This window comes from Haemaphysalis longicornis, unplaced genomic scaffold (assembly GCF_048455015.1).
Source record: "Haemaphysalis longicornis isolate Haplotype H1 unplaced genomic scaffold, Haemaphysalis longicornis Haplotype H1 scaffold_413, whole genome shotgun sequence".
NCBI lineage: Eukaryota > Metazoa > Arthropoda > Arachnida > Ixodida > Ixodidae > Haemaphysalis > Haemaphysalis longicornis.
Window position 1 is genome coordinate 110,265 of NW_027526366.1, and position 23,848 is coordinate 134,112.

The 23,848-nt window shown below is 45.9% G+C and overlaps 1 protein-coding gene across 1 annotated transcript in view; it reads right to left on the minus strand.

The window, feature by feature from the left end:
* Positions 1-1,866: 1,866 nt before the first annotated feature.
* Positions 1,867-23,848, minus strand: part of LOC144137604 (FGGY carbohydrate kinase domain-containing protein-like) — a 65,934-nt gene continuing 43,952 nt past the window's right edge. The window contains exons 5-12 of the mRNA XM_077669537.1: positions 20,181-20,309; positions 18,108-18,199; positions 17,542-17,649; positions 13,756-13,820; positions 11,996-12,146; positions 8,245-8,319; positions 6,522-6,642; positions 1,867-4,222 (exon numbers count right to left, since the gene is read on the minus strand). Of these exons, the coding sequence (XP_077525663.1) occupies positions 3,942-4,222; positions 6,522-6,642; positions 8,245-8,319; positions 11,996-12,146; positions 13,756-13,820; positions 17,542-17,649; positions 18,108-18,199; positions 20,181-20,309 (1,022 nt within the window). The 3' untranslated portion in view covers positions 1,867-3,941. The remainder of the gene's footprint in view (positions 4,223-6,521; positions 6,643-8,244; positions 8,320-11,995; positions 12,147-13,755; positions 13,821-17,541; positions 17,650-18,107; positions 18,200-20,180; positions 20,310-23,848) is intronic.

Genomic DNA, 23,848 nt, shown 5'->3' on the forward strand with positions numbered 1-23,848 from the left:
AGCGTTGTCCAATATTGGCCTTCCAGGGCTTGGCCAATTGTTGGCTTGTCACCTTTCCCAAACACCAGCCAATATTGGCGGCCGAGGTATTGCCAAGCTCGGACACATTGGCCACTGATGAATTGCCATGCTTGGGCTTGGCAATTTCTGCTGCTTGGGTGGTTCATTTAAAAAAAAAAACACCGAAATATCCATCTACGGAGGGGGTGTGGTTACGGAAAACGGCTGTAACTTGTTGTACCGGAACTATCCGGAAACAAGTGAAATACATATATTAATGACTTACCTAACTGCCTAACATCTAGTGTAAGGCTCTTTGCCGATGCTTGCGTAATATATCGTAACATTTCAAATGACACTGACCGCCAGGCTCTTCAGACTGTTCTTGACACAATAAACGCATGATCGATGTTCTGATTGGCTAATGACTCTTAACCATCCTAAAACAAAGTGCATGTCATTCAGCCGTTCCTCAACTAGAATTTCAACTACATATTTCCTAAACAACATATTTCCTGAACTGGTTTCTACTTATAAGTACCTTGGAGTGCATTTTCAATCAAATTAGCATGGCATAACCATATTAATCAAACCCTCACATCTGACAATCGTTCACTAGGCGTGATAAAACATAACCTAAAGCAGGCGCCATCACACATTAGAAAACTTGCATACCTCACTCTCATTCGCCCTAAAATTGAATACGCGTCTGCCATCTGGGATCCAAGTCAAGAATACATATACGTGATATTAAATCCCTGCAAAATCATGCTGCAGTGTTCATTTTATTTTTTCTGATTATTCAACATACGCAAGTGTCATAGCGCTGAAAAATCGGGCCGAGTTGGTTTCATTATCACATCGCCGTCGACATGCTCGCCTAACACTTTTTCACAAATTGTATCACCATGAGCGCCTTCGCGACGGCTTCTTTCACTCACCCACTGTTACATTTCCACGGCGCGATCATTCGTGAAGTTAAGCGCATCACTTGCCATTTGTTTGCGTTCGCATACTCATTCATTCCACGCACAATAATAGACTGGAATAACCTTGATCGATTGCGGGGTTTAACGCGCCGACGCAACGCAGGCGATGAGGCGCGCCGTAGTGGAGGGCTCCGGATTACTTTTGACCACCTGGGGATCGACTGGAATAACCTCCCACAGTACATTGCCACAGAAGCTAACATGTCAAAATTTCAAGACTTTTTAAAAAATGAAGCGACCTAATTCGGTTCTTGCTTGCGTATATTGACCTTTTTATTCTTTTTGTTGTTATGTGCTTGCCTTGTAGTTATATGTTTTGTAGTTATGTATTTGAAAAGTCCTTATTGCTTGTATTTTTTTCTACGTTTGTGATTTGCGATTCTGTTAGCACCGATTCATGTTATGTTTGATGTATGGCAATTCTCCCCCCTATGTAATACTACCTGAATAAACAAATAAATATGAGAACCAGTCACTAAGACGACTCTAACATTACGCCCCACGGTTTCGCTTGTCATCTTTGTGGAAGAGCACTGACTTTTTTTATATATTCTAATTTACTTTAACATGACGAGACTCCAGGCACATTTATGAACCTCTTGACGAGCTTGCAGTGTGATGAAAAAAGAAATGGAGGTAAATAGGAGACCACAGTCAATTTGCGTCATGACGCAGAGGCCCCACTGCTAACTTTTCGGCACAATATATCTTTTATTCCCAGTTGACCCAAAGCTCCAGAAGCAAACCTTTCTTACCAAATGCTTTTTTTTTTATTTTGCGAAATACTGATGCCAAGCCAAAGACAGCTTTTGACAGAAACGAATGATCATGGTTCAAAAATAGTGAGAATGAGACAACTGATTATGAAACGCTGCTCTTTGAAGGGTGTAATGTATTTTATTTCCACAAAACGAAACATGGCAAAAGCGCATCTTGATACATATTTCATAAAAATAATAGCGACTATGCAAACACTTCAACTATATATGATTCCAGTTCCTTGAACCCTTTCGAGAGTTCAATATGTTTTCCAAGGTATATTAAAATACATTTTATAAGGACAGAAACTTGCGTTGCTCCTATATTAAAAATATCCGACAACGAATAGAAGCTACCTTCATTCTACTTGCACGAGGCTTCATAGATGAACAGTGCAAAAATAAAATCTCTTATTTCCTTTGAACTTTGCATTATAAATACATCATCACCCTTTTCCACGATTCCTTTGGGGCTTCAATCACAACAATTTCCTTGCCAGTTCTTTGAGTGCCCCCAATGATCAAATTCCGACTCCCAAAAACACAATACAAATACCCCCTGTCGTTTTGTACAAAAACATCACATCTGGTGTTAGATTAACGCCACAGGTTTCAAAATCTTTTTGGGAGTTTATGGACAGAAGCTACATTTGGGCTATGAAGTGTGCCGTAATGGGCATCCGAAACGTGCACCAAAATCTTGGCACACGGACGTTTTCGTTTTTCTTTCCAGGGCTGGGATTGAACCTATGTCTTCGTGCACAGCTGTGCAACGAATTAAGCCACTACCATTGTTTATACCGCTGGTTTAATAAACGGGTTGGAACTGTCACTGAAAAGGGCCAGGATCACTAAATAAAGAATGATGTAGATGAGACACAACGCAAACTACATCTGTTTATTCAGAAACAACTGGTCTTATTCACACTGGAAATGGGACGTTAGAAAATAAGAACTGCATCAACGTATTTATTTCTGTAGTGCTTTGCACTGCTGAGCACGAGGTCGCGGGTTCGATTCCCGGCCGCGGCGGCCGCTTTTCTGATGGAGGCGAAAAGCAAAAACTCCCGTGTGTACGAGATTTCGGCGCACGATAAAGATCCCCAGGTGGTCAAAATTAATCCGCAGCCCTCCACTACGGCGCGCCTCATCGCCTGCGTTGCGTCGGCGCGTTAAACCCTACAATCAAATCAAATCAATCAATTTCTGTAGTGCTTAATGACGTGCTAACGACAGCATGCCGCACGAAATTTAATGGCCGAAGTCCTAGGTTTGCATGACGCTGTCGTTCCTACAGCTTCATATCATTAGCTTTGAGTTGCTATTTCGCTTTATATGTGATCATCGTAGTTGCTCATTAATATAACCATTGACCATCATGTGTTATGTAATATGCCCACAAGGAAATGAAACATGCCGTGTAGCATTTACACGCGCATTGCACGATACAACTTTGAGCTACATGGCAATTACATCCGCTCGTTCGAAACTTGTTCGGTAATTGTGAGCGCGAATTCGGTTGTGTAATGCCATGCGCGCGTCAGCAATTAGGAATGGTACATTGGATATCACATCATTTTTCCTGCATTCCTTGCCTTGAGCGTTCTCTTCCTAGGATTGAGCTCACATCCAAATTTCCTACTACTACCCAACTCCGATATCAGCACTCAAAAAGCAGCTGAGGAGAGCTGCACCTTCATGGTCTTCGTAGCTGCGCGGGCATTTGAATAAGCAGTTCCTCGCCTTCCACGCAATTTGACTTTCACCGAAGATGTTTCGTGAAGATTACGCGCCATTGTAACGGCTGTTAGCCGTACAAGCCCAATATCTCCACAGATGGTGGGTGCCGCTTTAAGCACACATTTAAGTATTTTACAGACAGCCGCATCACTAGACAGGGATGCCTACGGGGTGTGTTGAACATAATTTCCGCCACATTAACAGGCGCAGACGTCTTCCCTGTATTTTTCCCCTGCTTTTGGTGAGCGATGTTCTGCCGATACATATATATGACACATAGGAATGTAAAGAAACTCTGCCCAAGACGAGGTGATCGACTGCACCGAACTTTCACCACTGCCCTCAACCTGGCAGTCCGATTTCTGAAACGCCTTCCAGCAGCTGCTGAAAGCCCTCTCGGAACAACTGCCCCTGAGGTGTCCCTTTCAATGTCTTCTGGCCGTGTGGACAGCGATCACAGTGAGGAGCAGGCAGACGCTGGCCTTCCGTTGCTGCTGCTGCCGCCGCTCATGATGTCCCGCAACTGTCGCTGGCAGTCGAGGAGTGCGCGAAAGGCGGCGTACTTGGCGTCGTGGAACCGGCGCTCTTTGGATCGCGGTGCGAGGACCCGACCCGTGCCGCCCATCCTCAGCATGGCCTCGGTGACGCTCGAGTAACGACCGCTCGCACTGGCCGCCAAGATCGCACCGCCGAGCAACACCGATTCGGTTTCCGACGGCAGCAGCACTGGCAGGCCTGCGAAGAGAGATCCCCCGAGCAGAGTTTTATACTACTATATCATCATCATCATCATCGTCGTCGTCATCACCACCACCACCACCATCCTACTCAGGTACAACTACAGTCCTATAACATAATAAATCCGGCTCCAGTGCATTATCGAGCTTGCCCTCATGTACGGGGTGGGCACGTTCAATCTATCCAAGACGTGTCTGATAAACAGGCTGCAAAAGTGGAGCTGCAAAAAGATTTATTTTCCTGGGATTATTTGGAATGTTCATGCAAAAAGACCAAGACAAAACTGTTGCCCCTTCTTGTTGATTTTCGCTTGAAAAGCGAAAAGAAGCCAGGTGGCTAGCCAAGCCAAGCCAAGTCAAATCAAATGAAATCAAATCTCTCTATTTCCAGAATGAATTCTGGACGGCTGCCTGACTAAAAGCTGTGAATTAGCCAGGGAACCCTTTCATTACATAGCAGCCAGCGCAAACACATCAGTGTATACAGTGTTTGATAGCAGGCCGGCAGAGTGAGGAACGTCGCTCGCTGCTACGGCAGAGCCCACGACGGCACGCGATTTCAGCGACAGATTTCCGCCGAGTGTAACTGTGAAGTTCTGGTGCGCAGATGTGCCCCTACTCACTGGGACATGCCTCTACTCGCGAAACTTCCTCTCCGTGCACTTGCAGTGCGATGCAGATAATTAAATGTGGTGATAGGCTCCCCTTCGCACCTAAACGAACCTAAAAAGTACTAAAAACCACCCTTAATTATGTAAATAACGCGTAGAACTGACCTAAGGGAGCCTTTATCTAATAGAAAAAAACCCGGAGATAAGAAATGCTACCCATAGAGGCGTTAAGGTCTAGCTCGCTTTAGCGGTCGCTCAGGAACATTGCGGCAGTGTTCAAAGCTAACCACTAGACGGCGAAGGTGTAACAGGAAAAATGACTAGCCTGAATTGACCTGGAAACAAAATGTCGACCTCTCCTACACATGACGCTGATGAAAAGGATTAGTTACCAAATGCGATTCCGACATGAATAAGAGAGGGGAGGGAAAGTATAGGTTACGGAGTCCGCCCAAAAATATCCGCAACATGCTGCCGTATTTCTGGAAACCCTGTGGCAGGAGTAAGAGGAAATCGTAAATTAAAAGTATAAACAGGGTACGAAACGGTAAATGGGATAAATTGAGTAAATAGAGTAAAGTAGGAGCAAATGGGGGCGTAAAGGAGAGGAGAGTAAATGGGGAGGGAGGAAAGATAAGGCTTATGGAAGCGAATTCGGTTCACCAACCCAAATCCGTCACCCATACCTTTTCAAAAGCTTGATTTCCACTAGAAATGCCCGCACAAAGAAGTTGCTTCAGGCAAAGCTCACTAAGTGCAAGTGTAAAGCGCACAAAGGCGTGTTAACGTCATTATGCCACTAATTCGTGCGAGGCTTATGCACATATACAAGAATGAAGGCAAAATGCTATTAAACACAAACGAGCGGTAGCCAGCAGGCCGCAAATGGAGGATACAGTCCATGGTAGCAACGCCGAAGGGCCATCGGGCAGCAGCAACTGGCCAGAGGGGCCTGTTAATAGTACGTGACAGCGGAGCGCCACTTTGGGAAGTATTTCCATTCGGGACCCCAATGCAGCATCTGCTTTCCTCCCCGATCTGCGACAAATATCGTTCTAGTCACAAATCAAAAATGGTTCTTGTTACGGTGCATTCAACTGAAGTTGTAGCTGCCTTAAAGAGGTCATGACGACAAGATACGGCTTTGTTCATCTTGAAATAGGAGGCGTTTGGTGACTGCCTAAGTTCCATTCGAGCCACTAAAGGCGTCTTTTTCACCGAAACAACGCACGAAACAATGAAAAACTTGCAAAATTAGCACCGCAGTGACGCAATATGGGCTGTAGTGACGTGCTATGGGCTAGCACTAAAAACATAGTTGTCAGTGTGTTATCTACACGCTGTCATTAAAGTAATGCAATCAACTGGGACTGCAGGCCCGCTACAATTACCCGGTGAGCGTTTCTTCGCAGTGGATTTGGTCCGCGGCCGCCAATCTCACGAAAAAGATCCGGTAAAGTTATAGGTAAATTAGCGAAAAGTGGCACGGGAGTTGCCACTGCTTCATATGTTTAGCCTAATGTCGCCGTTAATCGAATTTTGCGATAAAATTCGTACCATTGCTATCGGGAGAAAGCAGTCTTTTTACTGCACCAAGCTTGTATTTTTTCTTTGTTGCGCCTTCCTTTCTTTTTGTTCGCCCTGAGCATCGGGTGAACCAGGTACGTGTTTCCAATTCTCTCTCACCGGTTGCGTCCGCGTGCAGTTCGACGTAGAGTGGGTTTTTGGCCAAGCCACCACACATGAGTAGGCTGGACACCGAATGACCCGACTCAGCCAGGGCGTCCATGATATGCCGCGTGCCGTACTGCAAACACGCAAATGAAGGAGGTCACCTCTTCCGGTCAAAGTGGGGTGGAAATGCACTCATAAACACTACACAGATGAAAAAGTTAGAACACCGCTTTTACAGCCCGTCACTTTATGAGCTTTTAAACACCATACAGGGGGGAAAAAACATTGACCCCAGTTCCAGCAAGTGTGAAATCTGTTGAAACAGCAGAGCGGTGGTTCTCCTCAGTAAGGGTCAACGCCAACAGGTACTGAACGGAAGCGTCGTCTCCACTCAAACGCAGTCCGTCCGTTCCGTTCGTTACGTTGTTACCGGGTTGACCGGGACCGGTCTGCGCCTGCGCGCGCGGAAGGCCGCGGAGGAAGGGCGAGGAGGCGCGGACATGGCGAAGGCAGGCTGGCGGAACTAATCCCCCTACCGCGACGAATGCCCAATGTCCAGACGGGCCCCGGTCAACACGCTGGCTACGTACGCGACGGAACGGACGGACTGCTAAAACTCTCTATTGGCGGCTAAACGTGAGCGGCGGGGGTTCCGTAGCGGGAGGGAGAGGTGCCCGCCCCTGTGAGACCACTGCGCCCTTCATCGGCGGGTCTGGGAACCAGTTTCTGCTAAACGGCCGGCGGGTCTTGGAAACTCCCTCTACCCCTGCGCACGAAGAACTAGATAGGAGGAGAAATGCCGCTTCCTAGAGCGGCCAGATGGCGCCTGAAGCGCTTGACCTAGGTTACGCTAGCGGCATCTGTCGTGGGAGAAAAAACTGCGCGGCTGCCGCGATCGCCATTTCACTGTGCCGCCCCGGAATAAAATGTGCCAGCTATCATTTTTCATATCAAAGGCCGCTCGCTACCTTCTCCTTCACCGCCGCAGCTACAAAGCTTTCTAAATCGCGTTCGTTTTCATTGTGACATCATCTGGTCGCTCGCCTGCGCTTGCCGCAATGGTCCGTTCTTCCTCCCATATATATTCTTAGTTCGTATCCCTGCGTGATACACGACCTGTAGCAGACAGACGAGAATGCGCGACCTACAACAACAGCTCCGGTGTTGTAGGTCCCAACACGGCTTTACATAGCCCCTCCCTCAATGCAATTATAAACACCGCAACATGGAAACATATACTCCATCACTTTGTACAGGCCAATAAACGACACAACGAAAATGTGACAATTTTCCAGGTTGTAAAGCTAGACACCGCAAAAAATGCTTCATTATGTTCGGGCTGGGAGCATACTCACTAACAGTATAGTGTATTTTCAAAGAACATGAAATTTAGTTTCCAGCCTTCATTCACTAAAACAATTTCCCATGGCTTTCCTTAGCATTATACTAGCGCTTATCGAGGGTGCGTTGATGCTGTCAGTGCATGCAGTCTGATGAACGAAATCCACTGCGGTGTTGCACTAAACAAATTTACAGGGACAAAAACAGAGGTGAAATAGATATTTAAATTCAAGAGAAGCGTAATAAATAAACTTCGGCGGCTGTGCAAGAAGCTAAGACTGCCCGGTGAGATTGCACGAGGCCATTCGGTTCTGAATTATTTTTCGGCGTTACCAAGGAGTAGAAAAACGTTTTTTAGTGTCACACTTTCCCTCAGAGGAGTGCCTTTACTCACAGCCAGGGCTTGAAGAGTAGCTAGGTAGAGTCGCGCCAGGTCCTCCTCACCGGCTGATAGAGTCAGTCCACTTATCTGTCATGTGGAAAAACAAAGACCACATCCGGGCCTCAGTACTGCGTGTTGTTGGGCTACTTGGTGCATCATTTCAAGGGTTTAAAAAAACTGCGCGTAAAAGACAAGACAACGAGGAAGGGAAAGGATGCCCGTCCTGTCCTTTCCCTGTTGTCTTGTCTTTTACGCGCAGTTTGTTCAACATTACGGCCTTTTCATGACGTAGACTTTACCATAACATCATCAATACCATGCTGTCCTGTTTAACTAAAATACGTAATGCGTCACATCACACTCTTAGCCATGGATTTGGCCGTGAGTGGCAATCGGGATTTCAGTTCATATTGCCCCAAACGGTTCACTCGAAATCGTCATCATAACCATCATATCGTAGCTGTCGTCATCATTTATTCTACGTGCAGATCCTAGCTTACTGTGTTAGGAGTACTTGCTGCCGCCACATCAACAGAAACGACACTGGGATTTGTGATGGTTCACATTTAGTTTATTGGCTGGTTGAACATTATGAGAGCAATAATTGTTTTGCCCACATAGATAGCCATGCCTAAAGGGGCCATTAAAGGAGTACTGACAAGAAATTTTCGTCTTGCGCTTTTTTTTTTCGCGGCTATAGGCGCCTGCGAGCCAACGAATCATAGAATGGCACAAAAGGTTGTCGAACGCAGCTTAAAAAATACTTGCACCTCCGCTTATTCGTGTCAGTTTCGGTTTCGGTGAAGCGAACACCGAGGCAGCCGCCATGACGTGATGGCACATTTGAGGTCACTGTTCTCGTCGCACCACAGCCTATACCGGTCTTGGGGGCGTTTTCGCGCCAGAACGGCCAGACCGGCCGTAGTCGCACGTGACGTCAGTCCCAAAAACTGTAACATGTTGCACACGGCGGAAAAGCGCGCGCCAACAGCACCGCGGCCGCCTCGATACGTCACGGGAGCCCTGACGTCGGCCGGTTGGCTCGAAGCGCAGATGACGTCATGATCTTGCTCGATGGCGCGGGTGAGCTTTCTCATGCGCCCAAGGATTAAAATTTATTTAAAATATGTTCTACTGAACAGTTAAAGTTTAAACTTCTGACTGAACGGTTAAAGTTTAAACTTGTGAGTGGGTATCCCCATATACAAAAGAAGCTTTTTAGATAGTTATCTGAGCTTTGAAATTTCGTGTCGAACTGCACTCAAAATTTCGACCTCTTGAAAACCCTATTTTAGTACAGTTGGCTTAAAAAGAAAGCAACATGCAAAATACAACAGCTGAAATACGCGCGTGGACGCCGCAAGCGGCCAGCAAAAATCGGTGATTTTGAAACCGAAACGACGAGATCGCGGCCATTGTAGTGACGTTGCAGCCGTCCAGCGAGCGACCGGACGGTCACCAGAACGGGGGAAAGTCTGCGCGCAGGCTCTACGCGCGCACGGGGCAGCAGGTGGGTGAAGCGCGCGCAGCAGAGCTCGACCGGTTCTCCAGCTGCGTGTCTGGCCAGAGGAAGAAGCCCCCATCGGCTGGAACGCCACAGGCGCGTCGTGCCTGCTTACGCGATCCGCCGGCAGGCGCAGCTTGGTCTGCGGCGAAGCTTTTTTAAACGCTTCTGACTGATTAACAAGGCGTTTCACGGGGCTACCACTTGTGTCCCAGCTGATTCGGGGGTACGTACTACGCATTAAAAATAAATTTGGTCGATGTGAAATTTGAGTGCAGTTGGCCTTTAAGACATGATACAAGCCTGGTTCATTAAAAAACTGTTTTGTCCCGGTAAAAATGATACCAATTTTATCACAGACTTCGAAGCAATGATGGATATATTAAGGAAAACATGCGAAGCAGTGGAAACTCCCCAGCCACTTTATGGCGACGTCTCTATGACGTCACAGAGTTGTTTTTGGTGGCCGTCGACCGAAGCTTCTGCCCACGTGCATGACTAGGCAACTGTAGTGGAGCCTCTAATACCGTTCGATAACTTGGGTGCTAACGTGCAGTTAACGCAATGGTAACTATGGCTTTTGTGCTGCGCCATCCCCGCCCACATTCCATTACTGTAGTGCGAAATTCGAACGTTTTCCAGTAGTTTTTGCAACTTAAATTTTTTATTAAAAAAGCGTTTTTTGTGGGTTAAATGGGGCTGAGTGAGTTACCAAAGGTTAGTTATTTCAAATTGAACAAAGTTTTATGTTATCTTTATGGCCCCTTTAAACATAAGGTGTCAGTTCTGAAAAACATGGCAACTAAAATTTCATCGGCTAAGGAAAAACTTGAGCTATGGAACGCACTGTATTGAAGCACCATAGTTTAAATTAAGAGAAACATGTGTTCGTTAAAGCGTGCGTTTATGTTGTGCGCTTCGCCAACATGTTGCCACCCCACATGAAACAGCGCACCTGTGACCGGCAACGTAACACCTGTGGCCCAGTGGATCAAGTTGGCATAACTAAAAAGCTGGAAGCCTGCATCGAAGTTAGAAACCCCGAGAATTACATATTGCATTCTACGAATTTAAAGCGCAAAAATTCAGATGGGACGAACGGGACAAAGACTGACTGTTTTGGCTTTGTCCCCTTCGTCCCCTGTCTGAATTTGTGCGCTTTTAATTTGTTCAATGGATTACCAACTAGCTGGAACTAACATGTTGTTAAGTTACATTACATTCATTAGAAAAGCCCAAGAAGTACTTAAAATGAACTGGTTGCGTACACCCACAACTCCTGTGTATGAAAGGTGCATAAACTGGAAGACGAAGGGAAGGAAAGAGAGGCGTTCTCGGACAGGGAATGTACACATAAAAAGGCGCTGACGATTACTATGCTCCCTAATGCAAAATTTGTGCGCAGCGCGAACTGCAGTCTTCTCCGTCACGGCGCATATCTGCTACGTCTCCGGAAGTGATCGTGTGATCAGCGAACGCACGGCGGCGCGCGCGACACTGCCGTTATCGCGCAGCGCGTCCCCGCCGCTCAGTATGTTTTTGCAAATCGTGTTTGAACCTACCGCGCAAATGTCACGTGGTTCGGATGAGCTACGAACGCAGAAGTAGCGCCTGGCGGAAGTATCAGGGGGAGGGCGCTCGTCGGCGGCGCCGCATGGTGAAAGAGTGCAGGGGAAGGCGGCCGTCGCTGTTTTGTCGCCATCTCTGTCACTGCCTCCACCTACGGAGCAGAAAGAAAACGGAGAAGCATCGCATGGCGAAAGTGTGAGGGGGAGCCCGTGAGAGAGATGACGCCATAGCATTGCGGGCCGCTCTACCCCCCTCCCCATCACACTTTCGCCAGTCCTCTTCCGTTTTCTTTCAGCCTCTGGCGCCTCATTCGACCGCTCGGTTACTCGGACATCTTCACCACCACCACCACCGCCAAACTACGGTACCGGACTTCAAACTGCCGCATGCACATATCGCGAAGGAAAATTTCACATCGATCTCAATGCAGCCGTATGGCTGCATTGAGGTGGATGTGAAATTTTCCTACGAAGAAAGTTACTTTACCGTGGGGATTTCCCTAAATCTGGTCGACTGTAGCTGAAAGACTTCAATAATTTGCGCCTGGTGATGCACTTAAGCTTGCTGTCACACACACAAAGGTATTTCGCTCGGTTTGAAACTCCGGTTCTCTATGCCAGTCCAAGGGACGTGACGCCATAGGGCGTGAGTGCGGCGTCGCACCTAGAGCGTTGAAAGCAGCCAACCGACCATGCCTCGGAGCCCCGGGTCGGCGAGTGGAGAGCGGTTCCCGTGAAAGTCCGGATACACGTGCAAGTCCGAGACGAGCTGCGACGGACTCTCGAGGCCCTGCTTCTCGGCCATGGACTTCAGCAGTGCGTTCAGCGTATCCTCGGGCCGCCTGCACAATGGTAACACAGTTCCAATTAAAGATCGAATTAAACGAACTTCCAAATAGTCACAAGGTACAAACATTGACATTTTATTAGCTTGAAAGCTCACTTTTGATATAAAAATGGGTAATTTTCATCTGCTTCTGCTTGCAGAACCTTGCTGAAAAAATTAAATTGTGGAAACTGTAGAACGCACTCAGGGCACTTGTGAATAACTCCACGAAAGGTCTGTAGACAAAGATGCAATGTGCTGTTTGCACGGGGTGGGTCACGCCTAAACGCTTAAACTTGCCACTTCATAAGCTGCGGCGCTGTGGTCAGCAGCAATGGCGGCGATACTGTGGACGATTTAAACGTAACCGCTTATAGTTCGCGACCGGATATAACGCGAGCAGCGAAACAGTCAAGCCACGGATAATTGGTAATTATCCGACACGGTGGACTTTTAACTTCCAATTAGAGATCATTTTACATAATGTTTGCATGCAGAGCTGACAGGGCCTTCATTTCACTTGAAATTAACCGACAATTCTAATTAGGCGACTTCGAATTACTGGCAGTCAACCTTAGTGATAACCAAATAACACCTGCTTTTCTTCATCTGGTGTTTCTTGGGTACTCGGCAGCTCTTTTTGTTAGGAAACTTTCGGCGCTAATCTTAGTCGTGCAAAATTAGAGGCGCGACATTTTTTTCTTTGACGAAATAACGTCCCGTAGTTTAGGCGCCACTTGAGAGCTTTGCGAAAAGAATACGCATGAAAAAAAATTCAAACTGAAATTGAAATATTGTTACGGGGAAGGTACTGTATTCACGAAGGTACTATTCACAAAGAGCAGAGAGTCCAGATCCACGCACCAACCAAATCGCGACCGATCGTCGTCGACTTCCTCTTCTAGCTGCTCAGCGCGCATCAGTCCCTTTCTCCCGCACAGACACCGACGCATACCCGTCGGCTTAATACATAGCCCAACATCCTCGTCACAATATCATCATTTGCTGCCTAATTGTACTGATTTCATGTTGGGCAAGGGCCATACAAGAAAACGATTCATTTTGTTTTAATTAAGTTTCTCTTTCCCTGCTATTCTATCCCTAAGACCAACCTTATGCTTTCCTTTTGCAAAATTACAGACTGCACGCAGCTTGCGAAAAAGTTGACTGTCAAACAAAAAGCCGGGGTACCATTTGACTTCACGGGCATACAGAAATATACATACACAACTTATAAGTTATTCCTAAATCTGTAAGGATGCATGAAAATTTACAGGTCAGTGGGGCCACAGAAGACGTACTGCAATGTGGGAAAGGTGGCCCCGCATCAGCACAGCTAGATGTTAATGAATGCATAGAAAACATCCTTTTTGGCATCCATGGTAAGAGAACATATTTTGAATAACAAGGTGATGGACGATTGCGGCGTGCTTGCTGATGTGTGCACTGCACCATTATTATTTGCTGAAAAATGCTTCATTATAACAGTCGACACGTTTTGCAAGTACGAAGGATGAGTGCACTTCATGCATGCAACATCCACAAAATATAATAAACAAAGTGTAGAATGTAGAAAATTTTAACTAGTGTGTCAGTTTTCCTACAGGCGAGTGCATAGCACTTACCGGCCAGGTTTTGTCTTCGCAAGTATCTTCTGATAAGCCGGGTGCGTGGTGATCACATGGTCCACCTGCACTGAATCAAGTTTGCGCTCAGAGCAGCACAGCTATGTTGTTCGCCTTCGACAATTAACAGCTCCATAACTTGCTAATAGTGCAATTTTCCGGTAAGTGATACACAGGAGAAATAAGTGCTACATTGGCAAGCATATTCCTTTTTTTGCGCTGTACGCTTGCAGTCATATATACGTTTTTCGTCATATGTTTTTGCAATATAACGGATCTGAAAAAAATTGCTTAAAATTGTTTTCCGCCTTTATTTTGTGATCAAGCCTCTGGCATAACGTAGCCCAACAAGCATGAAAGTGCTTCCACAAGCTGCTAAAAGATGTTCCGAGCCACATTAAGGAGTAATAGAATTCAAACTACCTTCGAAAGGCCATACAGACAAAGTGAAAGTTTGACTTATTAAAGAAATTTTTGTACCAATAACAATTATACTGATTTTATCAAAAACTTCAAACAAATGACTGAGGCGTTAAAGCAAACAGTTGAAGCAGCGGTAACTTCCATGTCGCTTTCTGGCGAGGTTTCTAGGATGTCAAAAAATCTTGTTTGTGCTTCGCAGCCATCACCCGTCACAGCTACCGGCAATAAACATGACTGTGCGATTGTAGCAAGGCCTCTGGTTCCACTTGGTCGTGTCACTTGATTGCGAACGTGTAGTTACGCTAACTAATGACTGTTTCTAATGTATCGGCTTATTGCATCATTACTCCTTTTATTGCATCATCTCTGACATTCAGGGGTGGAAGCAGGGTCTAGCTTTTTGGAGCAGGCACGGGAGCAGTAAAAGTCTTATTTTGGAGCAGCTTTGGAGCAGCAAAAATCTCATTTTGGAGCAGGTTTGGAGCAATTTAGGGGCTATTTCGGAGCACTTTTGGAGCACAATGACTGCCCTAAATATTGCGGCTGAGCGCACCTTTAAGAGCAACTATTCCAAAAAAGGCACCAAAAATAGAATTGGCCAGAATTATTTAGAAGGAGCGCAACAAATCAAATAGGAGCTGGCACCTTGATATTACCCTTTACTCAGGACTGAAACCTGCTTTTTGCCAATTCCTCTAAATGTAGCGACTTTTTGGCTTTTATTTGTATAATAATCAACATTATGTTACTAATGGTAGCTGCTTTTTTTAATTTTTTGGTAAAGTAGTTTCGAGCTAAAACAATCGCGTGCAGTGCGCCGCCCCGCTGCCGCCGTCACCACAACCGTGAAATCAGGCGTCTTGAACATGCCCTACCCGCGCGGCGCTTGCCGAGCGCGCATCGTCTCGCATCGATATTCCTCAACACGAAGACGGGCGCCGTACAATGGCGTATTCGCAGCAAGCTAACGCCGCCGCGTCGACCGAGAAGGCAGGCATCATAGGCAGGCAAAGGCAGGCAGCGAACGAAGATGGCGATTTCACGACAGCTCATTTCGTGGTAGACGCGAAGGCGAAAGCGGGTACGGCATCCCATCAAGACGCCCGCTTTCGCGGTCGAGTAGGGCCTCGTCGGCGCGCGAACGAGTACGGCGGCTGTGTTGCGCGCTGCCCGCAACTGTTTTAGCTCCACACCACTACTTTCATTTAAGCAGCGCGAAAAATTCGGCTTCAAATGAACTTCTGATGCAAAAGGGCCGTTATTAACAGCCGAGCTGTTGTTACTGGCCGTAAGTTCGGGGTTCGTGCGCGCCAAAAACTCCCACCGAGGAACGCTAACGCGCACGTGTCGCGCAGCTGTCGAATTACCCACAATAGCACTCGACAGCGGGAAGGAAATTGATAGCGGCCGCCGCAACACTCTAGAGGAGCGTGCGCATGCGCTCAGTATCGTACAATAGCCCATGCGCGCAGCGGCTTCAAGTTCTCGGTTCGTGCAGGTCCCGAAAAATTAGACTTCAATCACCACATTAACTGCGTACTCGCGAAATAATAACAAAAAAAAAAAAACTACTGATGCGAAGGATGTGTGAAGGGGTTGTTCATCTTACTTCGAGCAGCTGCAAATCCCAGAGGCCATTCCTCAAGTTATATCACTAGATCAAAGTTCAAAGTACTTTTAATCATGCTGGTGACAGCCTTCCGGGAAAGCCACGGCGATAACAACGTTGCGATAAACTCCATGTGAGAATCCCGAGTGCACGGAACTGCCATGGCTATGGATGCGGCGTGGATGCGGCTGCGTCTATTGGGTAGCCAGCGCTCAGTGTTGCCCGGACGACAAGACTCGGCTAAACTTGGCGTTGTATGCTGTCAATGGACAATAATCGCGCAAATTGCCGTTTTTGCGCAGCTTGGCGCAGCAGGGCAAATTGGCGCACAATGGCGCAATTGGCGCAGCAGTTCCACCCCTGTCACATTGGATGGTGCAAACTTTGAAAGGTCTTGAATATTTTTTGCGTTTTCCCGGTTAAAAATTTATTTGATGATGTATGCTGAAACCGTGTTGACACTGGTATTTTTATATGTTATATTCAATAAATACAACTACTACTTCATGATTAGGACCTGTGACCTGCATATCGGCTAATCTTAGAACAGCTAATTCATCAATGAGACTGCTGGAAGGTGATGCATAATGACAATAATGTTATATTGCCACCCTTTTTTCAGATATCACACACAGGAGCTCTGCAATTTTCAGTAACCACCAGCCAGCATCCCAAATAAGCCAGTCAGCGTATGGTACTTTGGAGTACTCAAGTGGCTGCTGATATATGTAGTAGCCCAAGGAAGCGTGGTATATTCCTATCCGCGGCGGCCGCCTTTCTGATGGAGGCGAAAAACGAAAACACACGTGTGTTCGAGATTTTGGTGCAGCTTAAAAATCCCCAGGTGGTGAAAATACATCCGGAGCCCTCCACTACGGCGCGCCTCATCACCTGTGTATTGCCGGCGCATTGAACCTCATAATCAATCAACTTCTAATGTACTTCTTATCGACTTATCTGCATGGCAGTTCTTTCCCAGCCTTTAGCATCTGGATGATCTGAGTAAAACATGCTCCGACTTCACATTGTGAATAGACAAGAGTACTTTGTTATCTGTAAAATCAACTTTATAATCCGAGCACGTGCCCTTTTCACTGTATGGTCATCATCATCGCCTCCATCATCATCATCACCATCATCGAATGCAGTTTATTTAGGTCCGCTGCAGGACGAAGACTATTCTTTGCCTCCAACTTTTCTTATTCCACCTCTCCATCAAGCTAATGCCCTTCCCTTTTTTTGGCCCATCTCCCGGTAGCAAGTCTCTTGCCCCGGTGGTCGACCGGTTATCATTTCGTCTCACTACATGGCCATGTGTGGACTTGTACTTGGGCTGGCCTTGTAGTAAGACGAAATGACTACTCACTCTAAGGCTTTAACGAATTAGGAGCATCTATTTTTCACTCATGTATCAGCATACCTTATAGTGCAGAACAAAATGCATCATGAAGTGCGGAGCAAACACTTTCCCTCGTGAGCTAAAACCGTAATAGATAACAGATTGATTGATTGTAGGGTTTGACACGCCGACGCAACGCAAGCGATGAGGCGCGCCGTAGTGGAGAGCTCCGGATTAATTTTGACCACCGGGGATCTTTAACGTGCGCCGAAATCTCGTACACACGGGCGTTTTTGCTGTGAGGTAAAACCGTAAAACATAGCAGTCTGGATGTAAAACTAACCAACGCCGTACAGCACTGTCAACTGTAGCGGACCTTCAAAAAGCCGCGCAGTCAAATGTGCTGAGCCCCTACCAGAGCTCCAGCGGCGCTCTGCCCTGCTTCACTCAACCACATGCCGGGAACCATAGCAGAAAAGTATGGACCCCAAACTCCTGGTGTGAAGAAGCAGTTCTCATTCGCCTGCGAAAAAACAAGGAACAGAGTGGTTAGAAATGTTTTGCCTTGAATGCTTTGCCCAAAAGGCACAATGAAGAACATCGATTCTACAGAACGTATTTGAATATGCTTTATGCAAATCTCCTCCTACGTTCTCCATCTTCTACATCATTTATATTATTGCGCAAATGCAGCACCTTTAAAATACATACAGCTTTTCGCGCCGTTTCATTGTTGAAATGTCCAACACATTTGTGCATCGTTCCCGACACTATAGTACAAAACTTGTGAAACCTCGTATGGCATGCAATATATACGTATGGTTTATTGTTTCATATGAATATTAGGCTTTTTACTTGCATTAAAATGTAAAATGTAGGTTCAAAATTTTGAGGCTGTTCCAGCCATTATTTTAAGAAATAATAATGGCGAGATGTACCATACAAGTTTAGTGGATAGTGTGCACTGATCCCGAGACTCACCAGCATAAGGCAGGTCGAGGTGCCTGCTATAACTGGCAAGCGGCGAGAGAAAGACTTCGCAAATTCTCCTTCCGCTTCACATCCCAGAAGGCCTGTGCGATGAAGTTGCATAAGCATCGGAGACACAAAAATGAGTGTACACTTTAGGTGTGTGTGTTCTGAGAGTAATAGGCTCAATCATTGTTGGTCACCTTGATAAGATATTGGTGAATTACAGAATGCTCGGTGGGAAATAAAGTCAAGAAAAAAATTTGTCGTCATCCCTCCCCGCGAAAATGGATGTCCAACAAAGCTGTTGTAAAACACTACACATGGTGATAAAGAAGGGTAGGAAAAGAAAATTAAAAAGAGCGCAAAGGACGAGGACAAAGAAACACAGTAGACGGGACGCGCGTCCCGTCTACTGTGTTTCTTTGTCCTCGTCCTTTGCGCTCTTTTTAATTTTCTTGAAGCCATGAACCAACTCACCCAACAATCCATTTTATTAAGGGTAGGAAAATTTTCCCGTCGTCTCGGCGGGCCTGTCGCTTGTCGCTTGCGCTCGGCTAATGTCACCAGTATGGGCACTCTTTTCTCCTATTGTTCCATGCCACCGCCATGATCATTGGTCAGTTCGCATAACGTGGCATTTTTTTTTTTACACTGCGACGGTTCATGGGCGCCGCCATTTTGTTGTTTATGCGTTTTTGTAGGTCAGCTCTGGTAGGCTTAGCTTGTCCTGCCTGCTCTGTGGCTGTGCGCGACTGGCATCGTTCTGAACAGGAATAAAAAATAGCGCGCTTCGCAGCATTTCAGCAGCAGAAATGTGTCCACAGATGCCGTTTTGCTGCCTCTTAGGTAGTGTTGTTAACAAACAACGAGGTAGAAGCTAACGTCGAGGCCGTAAATGTGTCACTCTCGCAACACTGATAAACGCCAAAATGGCCGCCGTTTCTTACTTACGTGCTTCAGTGGTGGTAATAGCTTCTCTACTTATCTCTACCTTAACTGTAATACCTTATCTATACTGACACCACGCTCGGCTTCTCTGGAGGCAAATGCTAGGCCCTGCCTAGCCTCGCGCATGCACTCGTCGTCTGGGCAAGAACTGCTCTACTTAGTGACACTATAGTCCTGCCTAGCCTTCAAAGATAATCTGCAAACATAATCTTTACCAGGAACACATGGAGGGGGTCCCATTGTTCACAGGCGCCTTATCCATAATGGGGTTTCGATGCTTGTTTTGTGGTTTCCTTAAACGAATTCTGAGCTCTATGCTGTATGCCTCATTAGCCTGACGCGTGCGCTCGGCGTCTTAGGCCTTAATGGCGCATTGGCATTTTTGCCGGCGGAGATGAGACCGTTGGGGGGTATACAGGTATACAGGTATACAGCTTTGCTGAAAAAATTGCACAAAATTACCACAAAGCTTTACAAATTCGGAAGCATTCAGCTATATTATTGGCATATTCACCACATAACATTGATTATTGAAGTCTTTAAACCCATTACACACTCATTTACGTGCCCTTGTCATAGCCCAATTGTGTGTCAGGATTCGCATCGTTTGCGTGTCTGTGCATCGCTGCTGGACACGTGCGATTTAATGCCATATGAGCGGCATAGTGGTATGGCAAACACGACGTTGACTAACAAGAGCGGGAGACCAAAGCGATTGCGAGAAAGAAACAACTGGCCACGGCATATGAACTTGTCATTGTGAGCGGTGCACTGTCCTTTTTTAGTGCACGAAAATCATAGCGAAAAGAGAACAACATTCTCTTGCTGCCCATCACCATCACGGGGACGTAGTTACGGAACCACATTACACGGTCTGCAATTGCACTGCCACTTCCTGAGTAGCAGTGCTTATGCTTTTGACGTCGCTCAGAAACCTTGACTGGTCTTTGAGATGTAACCCGCTTACATGTTGATCAAGTATTGAAACAACTTTATTGACCAACTGGCTACGTGATAATGGCGACGGTTTCTGTCAGTCAATTCACAAGCCGGATTCCTGATTCATGAACTAAAGACTAATTGAATGATTTATCGATTAAAAATGATCGCCGTACTGCCCACGCGAGCACATACCCAGTCCGCCAGCGTGTGCGTCGATGATTGATGTGGCCACGGGCATGCCCTTCTTCAGTCCCAACTGCAGTCCGGCCTCAAGGCTCAGGCCGCGGCCACAGGGGGCGCCAGGGGGCAGCAGTTCTTGACCTGAAACATTTGGTCTCTTTTACTTGCCTTTCCAGAGCAGTTGTGAGTAGTTCCTGGACAGCCCAAAACTGCCCCGGTAATAAAAATACCATGGGCAAATAAAAGGTGTTCGGGGAAGCAGTTCTTGGCAGTCCAAAATGGCAAATAAAAGAGGCCTTAGGATAGGTTGGTTTAATTCAGGGCAGGCTAGGTTGCGTTAGGTTATTGGCCTTTGTTTAGGGGTGTGCGAATATATTGAAATTTTCGAATACGAATCGATTACGAATAAGGCAAAAAACTTTATTCCAATATTCAACCAAGTACCGAATATATGTGCAGTAATTAAAAGATAGAAACACTAAGTAACCTTTCGTTACCTTTTGTTACCCTTTTAGAACAAATTTTAGCACAAATAGACAGACGTGGGGTACTTAATGCACTTGTAATAAATTATCATATGAAGGATAATAAAATGTAACTACTCAACGTGCTCAGAAAATATCCGCATCCTATGCGCCCTCAGAAGACTTCTGCGTAAAGAAAACAATATAAAAAAAGCAAGGCGCAAAAGTTCACTTCACAGGACAAACCGTTTATGGCCTAAAGAACATTATTCTTGCGCTACGACGGCTCTGGCCACCCTCAGATCGCAACATACTGTATGGCAAGCCACGCATGGGGGCCTCCGCGCGTCCAAACTGAAGTGGCCAAAAGTCGGAATAATAAAGAAAAGATGTTGAGCAATAAAGAAAAGATGTTGAATGTTGACTGCGCAGTCCTTGCTGTCCTTGCTTTATCTCACTGTTTTGCCTAGATTATGTACCAACACGCCCAGTTTTCCACGTTAGGATAGGCTAGTTTAGTTTAGGTTGGGTTAGGAGAGACTAGGTTATGTTAGGTTAGGTTAGTGACGTCGTTTACTTACCTGTCCAGAACAGTTCTGAGCAGTTGCGGGACAGCTTCTCAGGCAACAAAGGACTACCCTCATGAAAATGGACGTTGAGTTTTAATATACCCCCTATTGTGTTTCTATAGAGTCAATAAAAAGTCAATTAAAACTCATCGTTTATAGACTGTGCTCGTTAAAAAGTCAACAAACTTTGTATTGCAAAACCTCAACCAACATTTTATTGCCTTCAAGACATTGAGTTTTAATACACTTCATATTGCGTTTCTATAGAGTGAACCAAATCTCCCATCTTAAAAACTGCGGCCAATATAAAATCAATGGACTTTTTATTGCAAAAATGCAACAGGAATTTTATTGCTTTCACTATATTGAGTTTTAACAAAGTTTGTATTACCTTTCTATAAAGTCGTTTGAACTCCGAATGATTGGACTGTGGTCATTAGACAGGCAATAAACTTTTTATAACGAACACGCAACAAGAATCTTATTACCTTCATTATGTTGAGTTTCAATAAACTTTGTATTGCGTTTCTATAGCCCACCCACGGAGGTCTGGTAGCTTATCGGCGCATATATGTGGGGTGCTATAGCGCCGCCTGCCCCGCCTCATCAACCGAGATCGCGCGATGGACGTCCCATCACTTCGTCTTGGGACCACTTGGGAGCGGTGGCGCCTGGGATGGCGGACATCACCGCCAGAGAGTTCGAGCCACTGCAAAGCTCCTCTGTTAAAACTTGCCAGAAAACCTGACTCACAGGCAACAGGATATTACGACTATACTCAATAAGAATTTTATAGGAAGGTAATAGAGATAAATTTAATAAAAACTCATCAGACATTCTGTTCAGACCTAGCTCATATGCAACAGGTTGTGATGACTGGGCACAATAAGAATTTTGTAGAAATATAACTGAGATAAATTTAATAGAAACCCGTCAGAAACTGTATTCAAAGCTGACTCAAACGCAACAGGTTGATACGACTATACTCAATAATAATTTTAAGAAAGCTAATCCAGGCAAATTTAATAAAAACTCATCAAACATTCTATTCAAACTTTATTTACAGGCAACACGATGTTACGACTATACTCTATAGGAATTTTATAAAAATTAAGTGCTATAAATTTAATAAAAATCCGTCAGAAACTGTATTCAAACCTGATTTCCACGCAACAGGCTGTTGCGACTGTACTCAGTAAGAATTGCACAGAAAACCTGTTGAATATCTTTTATAAAAGCCCCATAAGAAACTCATAAGAAATTACATTCAGAAGCGATAAGGCCTACTGACTTGGCTCTATAGACTTTTAATTGAAACGCGGTGGCCAATTTGTAATGGAAACTCAATAGCAATATTCTATTGAATGTTTACAAAATGTTTATAGGATTCTTTTGAGCAATATCTATAACAAGTTTATTAAATCTCGGCAAAGATTTTTATGAGGGTAAGGCAACAATTGTCGCAGTGTACTACAAAGTCGATCGCTGTGACTTCATTATCCTCCACACACAGGAAAGATTGATTGATTGGTTGATTGTGGGGTTTAAACGCGCCGACGCAACGCAGGCAATGAGGCGCTGCGTAGTGGAGGGCTCCGGATTAATTTTGACCACCTGGGGATCTTTAACGTGCGCCGAAATTTCGTACACACGGGCGTTTTGGCTTTTCGCCTCCATCAGAAAAGCGGCCGCCGCGGCCGGGAATCGAACACGCGACCTCGTGCTCAGCAGCGCAACGCCTTAGTAACTGAGCCACCGAGGCGGGTCACACACAGGAAAGGAAAAGCGGAAATCGTGTTTACAATCCGCCTAATGGAACTATGCTTAAACATCGTTACACACGCTCAAAAGGCCATTAGTCTCTTGGCTGTGGGCATAGTACCTAAACAAATTGAGGAGGATTCTTAAATCCACCAAGATGAAAGTTACGTCACATTAAAACCAGGACATGGCGGACTGGAAGGGAACGATGCAGCCGACGGAGATCCACGCAAACTCGCATACCGTGCTCCAGGTCGACCACGACTACCACACTTCTCTCCCCGAAAAATATTTGGAACTTCTTCCTATCCTACGCCTAGGAACACCTTCCATCACCGTGCCACACAAGCATCCAAGCGCCGAATAACTGCAAACTAGGCGCGCGATAGAGTTCAATAGATATATCCACAGGTCTAGATCGGCGGAGATGTTAAGTAGGAAACGCGCGAAAATAACCTTAAACTGTGCTAAATACTGGCAAACACCCACTTTCTTTGTGTGACGTGGTCATATTCAAGGATATGCTCAGGGCAAACAACTTCCAGTAATTCTTACTCAATAAAGCTCTGACACTTTAACTTTCTCACTCTCTCTCTTTCTCTCTCACTCTGCGTGTGTGTTATACATAAACCAAAACATTCAGTTAGGGGGTTTGCCTATACCCAGCCCCTCCCCCTCCGGATGGGAAGCCGCTCTTTCCAGCTCAGCCTTGGACGACCAGCGCGGATTGATCGACCGGGCAAGACGGATCGCAGCAGCAAATGGGGCCCTCGGCTAAGAGCACCACCCTCTGAGAGCTAAATAGTCTGAGTTTATAATAAAGTTTTTTACTACTACTATTCAGTTAGGTCCCAACGCTAAAGAATAAACGCGGCTAGACACTGAA